This window comes from Anas acuta, chromosome 1 (genome assembly GCF_963932015.1).
Source record: "Anas acuta chromosome 1, bAnaAcu1.1, whole genome shotgun sequence".
Lineage (NCBI taxonomy): Eukaryota > Metazoa > Chordata > Aves > Anseriformes > Anatidae > Anas > Anas acuta.
Window position 1 is genome coordinate 20,138,209 of NC_088979.1, and position 18,258 is coordinate 20,156,466.

Sequence of the window (18,258 nt, forward strand, 5' to 3'; positions counted from 1 at the left end):
TTGGATAATTAAGTACATTCAAGCTATTCATATAAAGTATAACAGTACTTTCTTCTTAATGCTAAATATATATATATATATTCTCTATCTTTCGGCAGTAGTAGCTCTGTAGTAAAAGAACCCTCCCATCCTGGTGAACTACTTGAACATGTGTCTGTAGCGTACCCTTGTGGCAGTAAGGGCTAATAGCATATTGGGTTGCATTATCCCACTCCTGGGAGTTTACATCTGGATCTGGAATATGGCATTAAAATTCACCCCCTCCTATCAGCCTCCTATCAGCCAATTGGGGAGACTCCCACGGGGAGTCTCACATTAACGTGATCAGGCATTGGGAGCACATGAAATATAAGAAGCTTAAGAGGGTGCATTTTTTAAGCTACAGAAAAGAGGGCTTAAGGTGGGCTTCTCATTCCTGCTAGGGTGTAGCTGTACTCTTCTCAGAAACACATAGAAAAATGCACAGAAAAAGGGCAAGAGGCAACAGTTGTGACATGGTAAAATGTAACTGGATGGAAATGGGGGAAATACCACTTTTAAAATGGCTAAGCACTGGAACAGGTTGCTCGGGGAGACTGCTGACTCCCTGTACTTAAAGATGTATAATTCCACTTGAAAAAGACCCTGAGCACCTTCAGCTAACTTCCAACCAAGCTGGTCCTGCTATAAGTAGGCAGTTATATGAGGTGACCTGCAGATGTGCCTTCTGACTTAGATTCTTCTATGGTTCTGTCTTGTCCAGTCTTTGGCTGGCACTCTTCAAGGGTTCAGGTCACTTACAGATCCCAGGACAGATCTCCAAGCACTTCGAGTCTTAGATACTGCAGGGCAGCTAAAATAAGCTGAAGACTAGGCACCAAAGTATACATAATGGCACAAAACAGCTATGCTTAGGCAATTGAGTCATGTCCCACCTCTTTAACTGGTTTCACATTGAGTCTTCTGCCCAGATCCAGTAGACATTTGTAAAATGTTCCTAAAATGTAGGTCTGGGGTCAATCTTATGAAAATAAACCCATATCTTCTTTTTAAAAAAAAAAAAATAATGAGAGTAAGAAGAGGTAATACAATTATCCATTAAATAGAAGATATTATTAAACAGAAGTATTCTTTAACAGTATTAAAGAATAAAGGACTTACTAAAATTAAACTATCAAGTATTCTTTGTAAAGTAGGATAAAGTGTTTACTGAGGAATGAGAGGCTCAGAAAAGGTGACACCATAGCCTTTTGGTCAAGTAACTGTGTGAGGAACATGATTGTCTATCCCTGCTATGGTTTCTACAAGCAATAATCATTTTTAAAATCAAGCATTTCATGTTTTTATTTTTTAATATTTATAGATACTATTTTATAAAGATAATGCTCAGATGTATAAAAACATTTAGTTAGCAAAATCATGCAGAGAGTGGACGACAGGTTGACCATGAGCCAGCAGTGTGCCCTCGTGGCCAAGCAGTCCAATGGGATCCTGGCATGCATTAAAAGGAGTGTGGCCAGCAGGTCAAGGGCGGTGATCCTCCCCCTCTACTCTGCTGTGGTCAGGCCTCATCTGGAGTATTGTGTCCAGTTCTGGGCTCCCCATTACAAAAAAAGACAGGGATCACCTAGAAAGAGTCCAGCGGAGTGTCACAAAGATGATACGGGGCCTGGAACATCTTCCCTATGAGAAAAAACTGGGGGACCTGGGCCTGTTCAGCCTGGAGAAAAGAAGAATGAGAGGGGATCTTGTCAATGTTTACAAATACCTGAAGTGTGGGAGACAGAGGGATTGGGCCAACCTCTTTTCAGTGGTTTGTGGGGACAAGACAAGGGGCAATGGCCACAAGATAGAGCACAAGAAGTTCCGCACCAACATGAGAAAGAACTTCTTCATGGTAAGGGTGACAGAGCACTGGGACAGGCTGCCCAGGAAAGTTGTGGAGTCTCCTTCTCTGGAGATATTCAAGGCCCGTCTGGACACCTGCCTAAGCAACCTGCTCTAGGAAACCTGCTTTGGCAGGAGGGATGGACCCAATGATCTCTTGAGGTCCCTTCCAACCCCTATAATTCTGTGATTCTCTGAAAAGCATTGCCACCTAAACACCTAATACAAGATTGGGTTGCTGGTGTAATTTATTATCAGTGTCTGCATTGGTTGTTCAGTACTAGATTTTCAAAGATCTCTAGACTTGTGTTCAACTGTAGGGAACAACAATGTATAAGAAGTGCTGACAATAGTGCATCTTTACTTTGGCCTGCAAAGGCACAGACTGTTGAATCCATTACATAAAAGGAGAACTGAGAAGAAAAAAAAAAAAAAAAAAAAGGAAAGAGGAGCAGCCAGAGATGTCAGAGATGTTTTTAAAGGTGATGAGGGATATATGATATGGAGATAAAGCGTATATATGCAATGTGCTTTATATACTTTGTAATAATGCATTTGTTCTAATAAGAGATGAGCCAGCACTTCTATACAATTCCATATGAAAATCTGATTAATTTTATGCTTCTAAAAGTAATGGCTTTACATTTATTGGTATTGTATTACTCATAGAACTAGAACTGAATCTGTAGGAGTATTGCATTTTTAATACACTTTTAATGAGAACTTATTTTAAGTAAGGTGCTTTAATATAATAAAAAAATAACTAAAAAAAATGAAATTGCATAGTAGTACCCCAAAGTACTCAGGATTTTGGCTTATATTCAAAACTTCAATGATTCTAGGTAGTAGGAGAAGAGGGAAGCATACAGACTGGGTGACAGCCATAAGGAATAAAAAAATGATGGATGGTAGAAGAGCCTAAGAAAAGAAAAGATCTGAAATTAAATAAGTGATTAAAATTCTTTTCTTCTGAAAGATCGAAAGACATACTAGAAGAGCTTGATACTTGGCAGAAGTTTGAAGACTTTGCCTATATGTTACCAATGTGACTGATGTTAAGTCTTTGTGTGTACATATGAGACAGCAGACCCTATTTTTGACAAAAATATTCTTCTTCACTATTTTATATTCTTATATATATATATATTCTTCACTATTTTGTCCTACATTTGTATTGGACTGGAACTCAAAGATCTGGTAACAGTAGAAGGGAAGTAACTACTGAACTGGAATCACTCAACAAAAGACTTTGCTTCTGTGGAAAACTACCTAGGGCAATCAAGAGTGAGGAGGGGAAACAAAAAGGGAGACTGCTTAGCAGTGTGCCTATTTGCAGGGATTTATGGCAAAACACTACAGGAAACATTGGAAGATCACACGCCTTAGAAGAAATACATTTATTAAAGGGCAACAGGTCAATTGTTTTTAAAACCATTTTTCATCATTTAAACTGTCATCCTCAGTGTCAAGAGCTATGTGATGTGATGTGATGTGATGTGATGTGATGTGATGTGATGTGATGTGATGTGATGTGATGTGATGTGATGTGATGTGATGATCACATCTGAGGTCTGCATCAGAACTGCACATTGTTAAAGGAGGAAGTATAAAGAAACAATGGACAAATATTAGTCATCCTAATTAACAAGAATAACCTATTGACCTGGAAGTTCTTGTGGCACCTCTTGCAGAAATGGGAAAACAGTTCAAACGTTCTTTATAACCTATGTTCTGTCATGTTACATTTTTGACTGTAGGATTTTATCAGGAAGCACAATTATATAGTATTAACTGACTTACATGTAGTTAGGATACTATGGTGCTAAACAAAATACATTTAGGAAGCAGGAGATTAAAGTTTCAGATATTGAATTAAGCTGCTGTTTATGAGCTGAAAATGAATCATGATACAATTATTGTTATTGCAGTATAGCTGCTGCATGTGTATTGCAACATACAGCTGGGAGAAATTAATGGCTACTTTTGGTTACGTAAATGTATTTCCATTTCTTTAAAAGCCTATTTTTGTTTTTTGAAATTTATTCCACACATGAGCTGTCTCATCTCTAACACAAAAGAAACATGCTTGAATTAATTTACCCTGGCATTCCATTTAAAGACTTAAAATAAGTCTTTTTTTTTTTTTCATACCATTCTTTGATAATGGGGATTATCCATGGGACAGTCCTCATCCAACTTTGCAGGGGCATTTGTGTTGACAAAACCATGAACCTAAAGGTTTTTGTTAAAGATTTAGTCAACTGTGCAAGGACCAGAATTTATCAGGAGAGAAATACAGATGCAAAGCCAGCTTAAGCAAGTCTATGAGTTGGTGTTTCAAACAGCCACCAGTTAATACCCCTTTGAAAAATATATAATGTACAGTGAGTACTTTCAGTGCTTGTTGTGTTTTTTTTTCTTATTTAAGTTCAGCTTTAAAATGTAATGGGAATAGAATGCACCCATCTACATACTACCTAACTGCCCCTCCACATGCTTAAATTCATTGTTCAGATTCTTGTAACTTGATCAGAAGAAAAAAGATAAGAGCAATAGGCACCAATACAACTCTTAAGCAATACAATCCCTGGATGCTTTAATGAGTAATTCACTGCATGATTAACATGTGAACGTGTTTTACAGGTAGAGATAGGTTATGCATAAATTATCAACTAAAACAGGCCAGGACCCACAGTTTGCCCCCGGGGCCGATGGCAAGTCACAACTCTCATTATACAGCTAAACCCACTTTCCTCCAGAGCTGGAGAGCTTCATCCATCCTGCCTGTGAGGAACAGCACCCGTCTATGCATTGTCAGCAAGTCACTGTGTAGTACAGGTCTAGACTTTGCCAAGGATCATGCTACTAGAGTAGCAGAAATTGGCAGTGTCTCCTCTACCTTGGCTTTTCTCTAATTTATTGGCGTAGATGTACTCATTAGTTTGTTAGAACTTACAGCTCATTCAGGATGAGCACTTCTCTACACATGCTGTTATTCCTCTTGTTCCTCTTCTAAGTAGATTTTTCTGTTTTTCCCACGTCTCATTATTTTAGAGTAGTACTCCTTCAGTTCCTACTGCTAAAGATATATTGCTTTGCCCAGAATAATTAGATATTAATTGAGTAGAAGAAAAGAGGAGAGCCCAGGAATATTATTATTTGGTGTAATGTTAAAAGAAAAAAAAAAAAAGCTGGGAGTGGAAAGACAGAATCCCAACCTTTTTCCTATTATTGTTGGAACTGTGGTCACTGTATACATGGGCCAGATTAATTAAAATAGTAAATACTGCAGCCGCAGTTGTATCAGTATGATGTTCATTATGGACACTGTGCCTGAAATTTGCATTAAATAGATAGAACAGCAGACAAAGTCAGTCTGCTAAGCATATGTTTATGTCAACTATACCTTTTACTCTGGTTAGGTGAGAGAAATCAGAATTCAGTCCAAGGTATGTAAATGCTATATAATATATATGTATTCATCATAAATTCAAATAGTTAAAACAGCTCCTCCATCTTATAACTTCTTTCTTGTGTCATGTCACATCTCTCTGCGAATTAATCTGCATTCCATAACGATCCAATTAACAAAAAAGATGTCAATTTTCTAGAAACATGCAGGTGTACAAATTAAATTAATCGATTAATTCTGTTTGAGCTAGTTCTTTCCTATTCCTGTTAGGAGAGACATGAAAAATCTTCCTTTGACAAGATTGCTTGTGAAATAGACTCAGCGAATTAGCAAATCAATAAGATAAATGTACTCATAGACGAGATCAAGTTAGGTCTGGTGCAAATCATGCCACACTTCTTCAGTTCTTTCAAATCTACTTTTTTCTTTCCCTGGTGATTTATAAGCAGTGAAAACTTCTGTATCTACCAAGGTGCTGAAAAGGAAAGAGCAGAAGTACCACTATTCCAGCCAGCAATTTATTATCAAGGCTAATTGCCCTTGTACCAAGGAAATCAGTAGATGGCATTCCCTGTAAACATACAGTGTCTTCATCATACTAAAGTATTTTCCAGTGATCATGTGTAAATACTTAACAATGAAATATAACTTAATACTATACATGTCTGATCTGTTGGTTTTTTAGAGATATTCCTGCACATTTTTTGCAGGTTTACATAATAGTTCTAATACAGTTACAGCAGTTTCTAATGAGTATTTTAAAGATTACCCATACTATAAAACTTTACAGGTTAGAACTGAATCTGTAGAAGGCCTTGAGCACCTACTTTACTCTAAATTACATATGCCTAAAATGTAAATTTTCAGGATCCTCACTCAGCTATTCATTGTTTTAAGCAATAAATATTCTATGGCAATATAACTATATTTGCTTCTGGCATGCCAGACCTCCAAAATATTGACAATACTGAAAAGAAAAATACTTAACCTTGTCAGAGCCTTACAGAATCAGCATTCACATTTCTATCTCATCTGCTGAGTCTAGTGTAGTAGATGTTGTAATTGCATGCTTCTTAGAATGAGCTTGGACAATGAGCAGGATCAGAAGACATGGTGTTAAGTGCAGCTTTTCTCTATCAGTTCTGCAGCTAGCATATTGACCACAGAAACTGGACTCATGGGTTTCTTTCCTATGGAGGAAGTAAAGGCTCAAAAAATACCTTCTTTTCTATACTGTATACAACTTCTATAACAAAAGTGACTGAGAATTGCTCCTAAATCCATCCCACCAAAAAGATGTGCCTCAATGTGCCTGAATCACCAACCTGAATCATGTCAGACAAGAAAGGCTTTGATTTGTGTATCCCATAATAGTCATGCTAAACACTGTAATTCTGGTGTTGGATGAAAGAAAGGAAGAAAGGAGGAACCAGACATTGCAGCACCAATTAAAGATAATAATTGCCAGTTTACTTAGGCCTTTGACTTTGTTGTATAAACAAAGGATCTACCCACACTACATAAATGATCAGTAACTACATTACTCCCACTGGACAGGATCACGAGTAATAAAACAACCAGTATTTTTTAGGAAAGCATTGATAGGGAACCATCCTTGTTTCATTTACCTGGAACTCCTTTGTGTTTTTTTTTTTTTGTTGTTTTGTTTTTTTGTTTTTCCACAAAAAAAAAAGAAAAAGGACTCTGAGTAACACCTTTTCTCTGAACAAAGATATTTTCTGTATTTTTGCGATACAACTCTCAGAAATCAAGCCATGTGCTTTGGAGGAGCTGTTGAGAAGAACCAGAGAACAGTAAGATTGTGCCTGAGTACAGCAGTGTACAATGTATGAATTCAGCCCTCTATTCTGACCATTTTCAAGTTGAGTCAGTATTGTTTTTTATTGGTTTACGTTCTTGTGGCCTGTATAATCCTTTCTATGCATTTTAAGTAATTAAAAGTAATTGTTTGCATCTACTGAATGAAGCAGTAGCAATTTATGTAGTACCTTATGGTATGTATCTCTTGCATCAGCTGCCATGGAAATTATAGGAAATGTCTGAATTTATTTCATTGCTATATTAAGCAGCTACCTAATGCCATTTTAACCTAAGATCTGTCAAAAACTCCTAGTTCCTTTGAGAATTACTACCCAGAAGGTATTTAATGTCTATGTTCCTGCAAGGAAATGAAACATCTCAGTGCTTGTCGTCCTGTGGATGTTCTGTGAATTCCCTTAATTAAAAAAGGGAATCTTAAGCACTTTGACCATTATCTATAATTTTAATTCTGAACATAAAATTAGATGACTCTATCAAACAGATACTCAAACTTACGTGATGTGAATTTTTAATTGATCTAATTGTTTAAAATGAGGAACGTTAAGGGCTTGGCATATATTTACTCAAAAAGAAAACTGTAGAACAGAGTTTTTTACTGAATTTTGGATCTGGTGATATGCAAAGACTCATGCACATGATATTAATTTCTGGAGTTCCAGATCCAATTGAAAATACTCCCTCAGCTTTTTTAAAATCATCTAAGAACATGATCAGTGATATTTGTTAGATATGTGGAGCTAAACTGGCATTTGTTACGGAGAACTGAGGATCCAGGCCTTACAGGGGATTTTAAAGCATTTGAGACTCTCTAATCAAAAGGGATGATGCTGCAAAGACTCTGATAATTAATTTTTATGTTTTTTTAAAAAAAAAAAAAAAGGAAGACCTTATGTATTCATATAGATCAAGGAATCTTAGCAACTTCAGCACCAAGAATGTGAATGTTTGTCTTGATCAATTTGTGAGGGATTTCCTAAATTCCCTCTTGGAAACCCAACCTGAAAGCATTACTCCAGGCACAGTTTTGAACAACGGATCAGAACATGTAAATACACTTAGCCAATTTCAGTACTTCTAGGGCCACTGTCCTTGGAATATCTGCTTCAAGATCTTTAATGTACTTAAGTGAGTCACTAAATTAAGACCATAGTTTGAATGGTTAGCAATTTACATAGAAACCTGAAGAAAGCTCATGTAATTATTCCATTATTCTGCTTGTGCTTTGCAGGTCCTAAAATGGTAGAATTTCATGGTCAGCAATTTCAGATCAACTCAAAGGATGGCAAGCCACTTTTTACAGTGGATGAAAATGAGGTTGTAATTGGCACAGATAAACTTCGAGTCACAGGTTTGTAAAGTTTAAGAAATGTCCAACTGATTGTCGCAAGAAAAAACACAACAAAATGGCATTTTAAATAAACCATTGTGAAAAATGCTGGGTTTACCTCATTAGAAAATAGATATCTGAAGGTATCGTGACCTTTTTCAGTAAATAATCATAAGTGTTAACAAAAAAGTAATAATATGTATGTATAAATACATATGCATTTTGTATGTATGTATTTTACTTAAAACAAATACAAGTAGTGATTGGAACTGTATTTATGTGGGTTTTCTTTTTTTTAATTACTTAAAATTTCTGGAGCATACTGTTAATTGAAGGTGGAAAAGTCTTACGTATTTCTATTTGAGAAACCAGTTGTATTAAGGTTTATTTGTGAAAACTTAATTTTTGAAAATTAATGTTTATTTGTGAAAACTTTTTAGACTCTGATATTTTATACGACTTTTTCTTTCAAAGTGAAAGCCAATGTATTTCTGCTCTATGTGTAGCACATATGCCATGGGATGGTATTTATAGTGTATTTAAAATGTCATCTGTCAGAAGACAAGTTTGCTTTAGGCTATTTCTGCAAATCACCAAAGTACTCATTTACAAAGTAAGATGTCAAAGTTATCGCATGAAAAGCTGTTTCCTTTTATATGACCTGATAAAGTCAACCTTCATTTTCCAGGTGTAAGGTTGCATTAAAACAGATATGTCAAGGTGTGATTTCTCTTTAACTGGAAGACTCCATCAAAGGAAATACTGAAATTATCCTGTAGCTGGATTTCAATTACGTTTTTGCTATTTTTAAAATGATTGCAACTATCATGTTAACTTTTGCTAATTATCGGTCCTCTGAAATACTGAGCTCTTAATTTTAATGGATCAATTCATATTATTTCACTGTGCAAAACTACAAATTTGATAGTAAGTACACAATTAATGTTTCAAAGCCAAAGTTATGAAGAATGTGTTAATGAATTTTGTTTACACCTGAGGGTCTTATCTTAAGTTTTTTACTTTTTAACCTAATTGAAATTACAACTTTGTTTAACCAGGAAACCATATCAAATGATTATTGTTTGCCCAAGGGATGCTAAACTTTAATAGAAAAGCATGTTTAACAAAGATATGAAAAACTGCATAATTGTTAACTGATTTGGAAAAGGTCTATCTCTGCTCAAAGTAAGTAAAAATCATTCATACACAAGGTGAAATTGCTATGCTAAAACATGTATTCTGACATGTCCAATATTAATCTTTGGACTGCAAGGATAATTGTTTACTTTAGCAGATATTGTAGAAAGGCACATTGCCTGTTTCTTTTTTATACTGTAGTACAATTCAAAAATAAATCCATTAAAGTCAGTAAGGTTATTTCAGTGTAAAATTAACAGAATTGAAAGGATATTCATGCCTACTATGCTTTAAAACCATTTGTTAGAATTGTGATTTAAATGATACTATTACCATAAAGGATAAATTAGTAATACTTTGAGTACTGAGATAATTTTTTTAAACATTTTTCATAGAAAGATCTGTGTCAAATTAATTTTGAAAAGTTCATACAATAGGACTGCAACAGGCTTAAAATACATGAAGAATATTTTGCAGGGTTTTTTGTACAATATGGTGAGCTATTTGATTTTACTTCTCATTGTTACATGAATTATGAAAAGCCCAGTAACAATTCATGAGAAAATTTGGCAGTTTTTAACTAAAATATAGTACAGCAGAGAACCAGTGTCTGTGATGTATACTATTTCAGGAAAAATGCAAATCTAATCCAACCCAACACATCAGGAATTGTCATTTTCCAACAATTTGAAAATGTTAGCATTTCCTAATTTGGAAAAAATAGGAAATGGATAGCAACCAGCTAAACTACATAGATGTATGCAAGACCATAGGGGCAGATAAGATCCGCTCAAGGGTACTAAGGGCCAGCGGAAGTGCTCACCAAGCCACTTTCCATCATTTAGCATTAGTCCTGGCTGTCAGGGGAGGTCCCAATCAAATGGCAGCTAGCAAATGTGACACCCATCTACAAGAAGGGCTGGAAGGAGGACCTGGGGAACTACAGGTCCTCCTACTACTGTCAGCCTGACCTTGGTGCTGGGGAAGCTCTTGGAGCAGACTATCTTGAGTGCCATCATACAGCACTTACAAGACAAACAGGTGATCCAGCCCAGTCAGCATGGGTTTATGAAAGGCAGGTCCTGCTTTACGAACTTGAGCTCCTTCTACAACAAGGTGACATGCTCAGTGGACGAGGAAAAGGCTGTGGATATGGTCTACCTAGACTTCAGTAAGGTTTTTGACATCATTCCCCATTCCATTCTCCTGAAGAAGCTGTCTGCTTGGATGGGTGTACACTTTGTTGGGTTAAAAACTGGCTAGGTGACTGGGACCAAAGAGTAAATTGGTAAATGAAGTTTAATCCAGATGGAGGCCGATCACTAGTGGTGTCCCTCAGGGCTCAGTACTGGGGCCAGTTCTCTTCGATGTCTTTATCAATAATCTGGATGAGGGCCTTGAGTGCACCCTCAGTTAGTTTGCAGACAACACCAAGTTAAATGCAAGCTTTAATCTGCTTGAGAGTAGGAAGGCTGTGCAGAGGAATCTGGATAGGCTGGACTGATGGGCTGTATGAGATTCAACAAGGCCAAGTTCCGGGTCCTGCACTTGGGGCACAACAACCCCGTGCAGTGCTACAGGCTGTGGGAGGAGTGGTCCAAAATGGTCTCAACTACTGACAAAAAACATTTTAAAAAGTGCTTTATGTATCACGACTATAGTAAAGGGTAATATTTTGATGATGAGAATAATGGAACATAAGAAATTAATAGAATGAAGTTGCTTATCCTCCACTCTTTTTGCGGAAAAGTTGGCAATGCAGAGGCAATCAGTATTATATCACACTTTATCCAGTCTACTACTTGTTCTGCCTGCCTGTCCTTCATAATCTTTTAGTGTTTGCTAATTATAGTCAGTGGTTTTCTAGTTCTGTGTGGAAAGGTTTTCAGTTTGAGTAGCTAACACTGAAGCTCAATGTGAAGATGTGTGTTTAATTGAAATGTTTCTGCTCACAAGCTATGTTAAGTATGTGACAATTTTAGTATATGAATAAACATTCTGCTGTTAGACTTTAAGAGGCAGATAGACCTTGCTTGATAGTGTGTGTGGGGAGGGTGTTAATTAAACCTTCCGGCTTCAGTCTTCTCATTAAAATCCTCTCCTTAGAAAATGAGTATCTTGTTCTTGTGCATTTTAGGATTAAATAATATTTATAAACAACATTCTATATATATAGCAAATGCAGTAATATTTATAAAATAATTTAAGACTCCTTTACAGTTTAAAAGATAAAGTAGTTAAGGTAGGCAAGAGATCAGTTTAGGGCCATTTTCCAAAAACTTTTGCCATGAAGTGATTTTTTGTGTGTGTGTGTCATACTGACTAAAACTTAATGTTGTTTGATGAAGTTTTCCTCACAGGAAGGTAACATTTTAAACTTTCTTGGAAATGACAGCTCTAGAATGTATAAATAAACCTTCTTATTCCCTCTTACGCACACATGCCCCTTTAATACCTTTCTCTCTAGAATATTTAAAGTGGTATTTCACATTGGCTTTTTTCCTTTAGCTCCTGTTCCCATGCAAGTAGTACTATCTCTATTACCATTCACCTGTCTTTCAGAGCAGGGTGTCCTGGAAGCACACACCTAAGAGGGCTCTTTTCTTCTTTTTTTTTTCTTTTTTTTTTTTTTTCAAAATCTATTAGTTAGGGCACTTAGGAAATGGGAGACATGATCTGAATTTCCTTCTGTGGCCTGGGAAACTTCAGGCCTGCAATCCTACAACCCAAGACAGTGCTCTGTAATGCCATGCAAAAGTTATGTGCACAACATAAGGAGATAGCTGAAAAAGAGCACTCTTTGTGTCCACTAGCAATGTGAAGCTCTGCCTGTGGCCCCATGTTCTCATTTCTTCCTTTTTCATGGTTCTCCTTCAAAAGGAGAAACAGAAGGTGAGCTCCTCAAAGTTGCTCACTGCCAAGTGTGGGCTTCTGTCTTCTCCAGTGAGGAGGGAATGCTTCGATGATAATGCTGTTATATAAAGTCTATTGGAAAGATTATTTTTAATTAAAATGCTATGGTTGATGGTTTTTAGAACTATCTCCATTGTTCTTGGTTTGCACAGGCTGAGAATTAGTGATACAGTTGGGCTTCTCTAGGGAGTTTGTGTGTCTCTCTGCCTTGTTTCTGAGCCATGGTGGTGCTTAGACCTGTCATGCCAGAGCAAGAGACAGAAGCACATCCTTGAAAAAGGATCTGTTTATTTTTCAAACAAGATTTCAGCAAACATAATAGTGGGAGGTGTCCCTGCCCATGGCAGGGTGTTGGAATTAAATGGTCTTTAAGGTCCCTTCCAGCCCAAACCATTTTGTGATTCTATGCTTCTGTGATTGCACTCAGGCCTCAGAAATCTCCCTATAGATGATTGCTCCCCTCCTCCAGTCAGTTTTGCCAGGCTCCTCTTTCTGACATCTCTCTGTGAATATCTGGTCATCTTAATCACAGCAAGACCAAACCTTGATAGGAATGTAAAAGTGGGCTAGAAGAGGCACCTGATTTATCAGCTCCCATCCCTTTCATGCCTGATAAGTAGGTCGTACAATGTCTTTTATAATCTTATCAAGCTACATCTCAAATGCAAGGAAACACTATTCATTTTTATATTGTCAAATGTGAACTTATGTGTAAAAGGCACTGTAGAAGAAATACAAAAGGCTGTTCATAATCAGGTCCCAGAGTGAAATGAGAAAAGTCTGTGAGAAAGAAGAGTTTCCTCCTCTTCTCTAAGCACTTTCTAACTAGTCTTGCAGTGCTCTGCATATTCGGTAGCAAGATATCATGAGGGCACCTTTGGTATGTGGCATCCCTTGTGTGCTGTAAGAAGCCCCCAGAAGCCTGCTAGCCCACTTCTGAGCAAGCTCCACATCTAGTTTTGAGGGTGGCTTTAAAACTAAGCTCAAGGGTCAGTAGGACATTCTGAATTTTAATTACAAAAGAAGTAGATTTCTGAGTAATAAAGTTTAGGAATGTTGCCAAAGCAAAGCATTCAGGGCCAGAAAATATTACTAGACTAGACAAGTTAGTTTAACTTAAATAATTGAATAGGGAGCTCATGTATAGATAGGTCAGCTTAAAAATTGCTGACCTGATAAAGTCCCATTTGCTAAACAGAGATATCCCTTTATTAGTGACTTGTCCTTTTCACTCCTATCTCCTCTTTCACAGTGTCTGTGTCAACTGAAATTATCTTTTTTTGTTGTTCCAAGTCCATGATAAAATGTTATACCACATTTGGCCCCACTAGTAATACATCCATTCATTCATGGCTCTCTGTTTGCAATTATGTTTAAGACCTTTCAGCCCATTTTAATTCATGTAATGCATTCCAGGCTGATTTGTGTTGCACTAATCTCTTAATCAAAATGTGATGTGGCATCAAAGTAAATACCTATGAAAGTTTATTACGCCCGTACTATTATCTTTATCAACCAAGCTTGTCATCTCATTTACAATTCAAAGATATAAATGCATTTAATAATGTCATACCCAGTGCTTTACTGCATACAAAAACAGTGCAAGAACTACAGAAGATGGTGTTTAATCTGCTAGACAACCTTAGTATTTTCTGTTCACCTTTCATACTGATACCTCAGTTTCTTGACTATCAGCTAAGTATGTATGGGAAAGAGAGCAATTAAATTTCTTATGTTTTCTCCTGAAGCCACTGATCCAAACATCCATACTTAAAACCTTTAATTCCACTTTTAATCAGTTTTGAAACTACAAATAGATGATGAGCTATGGCAATTTTATGGATTTCTGAAGATGACAGAGAAATTAAATGACAATCAGGCAGAGCACAGAGTAGGGCTTTTCAGAGTCTGTCCATGCAGGTGATGTCTAATGTGAAGATAAAACTCATGAGTTGAGTTACAGACACAAGTCTTTTCCTTTTGAAGTCATTTTTTTTATTGTTTTGTAGGCTCCACTTACCTTTTATCACCTGATTATTGCACTGAAAGGTAAATGTGCTATCTCATGATTCTTGGAATATCTGTTGATGGTACTTTTGCAAAATATTACTGGAAGTGATGATATTCTTCCCTAATCTTTATAACAATTCTAACTATATGGCTTATAGCAAGTGGACTAAATTAAAACTCTTTTTTTTTTTTTTTCTCACATGCACACAACAGGAAACTCTATAAAAATGCAAATGTAAGACTAGACATTTAATGGCACTAATCATGCACCAGAGGAATTTTAGATTGGGTATTAGGAAGAATTTCTTCATGGTGCATTGGTCAAGCACTGTAATGGGCTGCCCAGAGAAGTAGTGGAGTCCCCATCCCTGGAAGTATTCAGGAGATGTGTGCATATGGCTCTGAGGGACGTGGTTTAGTGATGGGACTTGGTAGCTCAGGTTGACGGTTGGACTTGATCTTGAAGGTCTTTTCCCACATAAATGACTCTGTGATTCTGTGATTATACCACATCCATTTACTAACCACATTTTTCTTGTCGTTTCTGCCTTCCTTCTGATTCCACATTCACTTTTTCATCCTGGTCTCATCAGATCTTCCAGAAGAAAAACACACAAAAAAACAGATTTATCTTCTAATTGATTACTTATCAATGACTGATTACTTACATGTACGTATATGTACTTTTTTTCTCAATGGCTGATTATTTATATGCACATATTTGTGCGTATTGATTTTATGACTTCCAAGTGCTATCAAACTGCTCCCAGAAGTTTGACCCCCAGTGGGGGTCAAACAAATATCAAAAGAGTCTGATTAAGAAAACCATCCTCAGGGAAGGATCGAATAAGAAAAAAAGCTCTCAGAAGAGACCAACCCCACAAAGTTGGCCTGAGAGTAGGACCAAATAAATAATGAATAAAGTTTGCCTTTAAATATGATCTGTGACATAGAGTTCAGAGTTAAACCGGGACCCGTACAGAAGATTCTTACAGGAAATCCTGTAAGGAAAACTTCATTCAGCATGGGAAGTTCTGAGAGAAAGAGGCTATATTTTGGGTAGAAAACAAGACATAAGAGGGCATAGGACACTACCTTCATTAGCTGTCTGACCATGATATTTTTTTTAATCCTAATTGTTGTCTTGAACCTCAGCACTTCACACCTAGGTTGAAAATTGACTCTTGTGTTGTTATGGGCAACTTGAATTCCTAAATAAATTAAATGTGCGGGAGCTAGAATTAATGTAAGTCCTTAATTGGATTTATCCTCTAAGATCTTGGTTTCTGAGCTATTACCTTTTCATTTCTGTTCTCATTGTAGAAGCACTCAATCTTGCTTCTATTTCAGACCATAAATTCTCACAGTAATATTGTTGTCCATTGCATTCTGTGCTCTGTACTACAAGTTCTGGTCTTGAAAATTACTGCCTTTATTATCATATCATTTGTTGCACAAAATAACTTAAAACTGCAAAGAAAGAGTACAGCCACAGACTCTTGATTTTTAGGAGGGTACCGATATCTAGGTGATAAGGCTAGACAGTGGCCGCTTTATGGGGAGGATCTTAGGAACAGTTCAAGACTCTGTATCCACTTCAGCTGGGTTCTGGATATCTTGGCTTTAAGTTGCATTTACCTTCAGCCAAACAACACAAAAAATCTTTTGATATGGCTGACTTGCTTTGCTCAATCTACACACATACCACCCACATGCAGGTAAGCATCATTTCTCCTCTCGGTCTGAAATTACTCTTATTTCAAGAGCTGAACCATCTGATACAATTTGATGTGCATAAATACTATTTTATGTTTACCACATCTGACTGACAATCAAGAGAAATCTTTGATGAAGCTACATGGCAGCTTTTGTGCTTTATATAGAATGGTCTAAAATGCAGGTGATGTTTTAATTCTATAATATTTGCAAAGGTTTTGTGGAGCTTTAATTATCTCTGTTAATTCTAAAGGAAGTTGTATTATAAAAATCCTGTTAACTTATATTTTCTTCCCAAGTAGCTTAAACATTGACTGTCTTCTGACTTTTCAAATTCCATTTTAAGAATTTATCTTGTACTGTTGCATTAACAGTGTATTCTTTTGTTCCAATTAATACAATGATAGTAAAACTCTATCTGGATAATAATTGTCTCATTAGTTGTTAATACATGTTTTTGTATCTCAGTTTCTGTTTTCAGAGTGGCTGTATAAATCTCTGTCACTATGTCCTTAATATTTGAACTTTTTTATTATAGTATCTTTCCTTCTTTCCAGGTCCTGAAGGAGCACTTTTTGAACACTCTGTAGAAACACCGCTTGTGAAGGCAGAGGCTTTTAAACAGCTTAGGTAAGAACTTATACATAAAAGCATAAATCTAATAAGTAAATGTTGTTTGCACATTTTTTTTTTCATAACAAGGGATTTTAAACAATATTTACAGAACTAGTGCTAACTTTTCCTATTATGTGATAATTTATTTTTTACTGGAAAATTCTACATTGGTGTGCAACTCTAGAAGTATTGCACACCATTATGAGATGATTTGTTACTGTTGGTGAGTATTTAAAGCCACATAATCTACTGTGCAAAGTTTTTTCTGTACACTTTAATTTTACAATTTCAGAACACATAAGTATAACTTTTTCTGCTATGTTGAAATAAAAGTTATTTATTTGAAGTAGGTCGTAGTCTTATGAAAGTCAAAATTTTTATAAACTACTATCAGTCCAAGGAAACAGACTAGTAAGAAACATTTGGAAAGATACAAAACTGTGTCATTAAAAAGCAGTTTGGGATGAGAATATAATTGTAAAGTATCTCCTAAGTTTCAAAACTCCTTAATCCTGGGATAGATTTCTTTGTGAATTACTCCGTGTCATTCGTAGTATCCCTAATTAGTTTATAATGTGTTGATTATGATGAGCTCAACTCAATCTACATTCAGTTCATGAAAATCTTTTATTCCATTTGTATGTCAGTTCAAAGAAAAATTAAATGAAGAGGACCTCTTTACAGTTTTACTTCTGTCCTTTCATACCTTGGCAGTCTGCTACTTTCTGTAATAATTTCTTCGTGTTTCCTCTCCAACAGGAGTAACTATTAGAGAGTAGCAGAAGATGATTAAAGCTTTCAAGAGTACTGTCTGTACCTTGGTGACTGAACTTGCAAATTGAGAATGGCAAATGAGAGGGAAACTTTATTAAGATTCTTCTTTTAATTTTCTTCATGATTTTCAACATTTACTTAGAGCGAATACTGTGTGTTTGCATTTGAAGACAGAATGGGCTTGGGACATCAGTTTTTCCACATGTTTATCTCTACTTTCAAAAAAGTGTTCCTTCTACCATAGTAGAATTTGAATTTGACAGACTTCAGCCAATATATAGGATTGTGCATTGTAATGAACATTGTCTGGTTTTGGAGGGAGTGGACTCATTATGTTGTATATTTTTAATTTCCTGTGGTTGTCTCAGTTTTGATAAAGTAGCATTTATGAACAATTAAGACACTGAATTTTCTAATTACAAAGTCAAGAAGCTCTTTATAAATTTTAATTGGATATTTTCTGTAGTTGTCACTTTGCTTTAAATACATCATCAAGTAGTATTTAATAGGTTTAAAGCTAATAGTTTCTCCTACAGTTATTGTACCATGTTACATTTTAAGTGTAAGCTCTTAACTACATTTCATTTAACAACAATTGCACTGTTTTGAGCTACATTCAACTATGTCTATTATAAATTTTTCATCT

The 18,258-nt window shown here is 36.1% G+C and overlaps 1 protein-coding gene across 6 annotated transcripts in view; it reads left to right on the plus strand.

Moving 5' to 3' along the window:
* Window positions 1-18,258, plus strand: part of SGCG (sarcoglycan gamma) — a 136,511-nt gene that overhangs the window by 97,082 nt on the left and 21,171 nt on the right. For 5 of the 6 annotated variants that reach the window (XM_068671628.1, XM_068671639.1, XM_068671618.1 and 2 more), the window contains 2 exons: window positions 8,349-8,468; window positions 16,781-16,853. In XM_068671628.1, the coding sequence (XP_068527729.1) occupies window positions 8,349-8,468; window positions 16,781-16,853 (193 nt within the window). The remainder of the gene's footprint in view (window positions 1-8,348; window positions 8,469-16,780; window positions 16,854-18,258) is intronic. The other variant, XM_068671661.1, reaches the window with a different exon arrangement.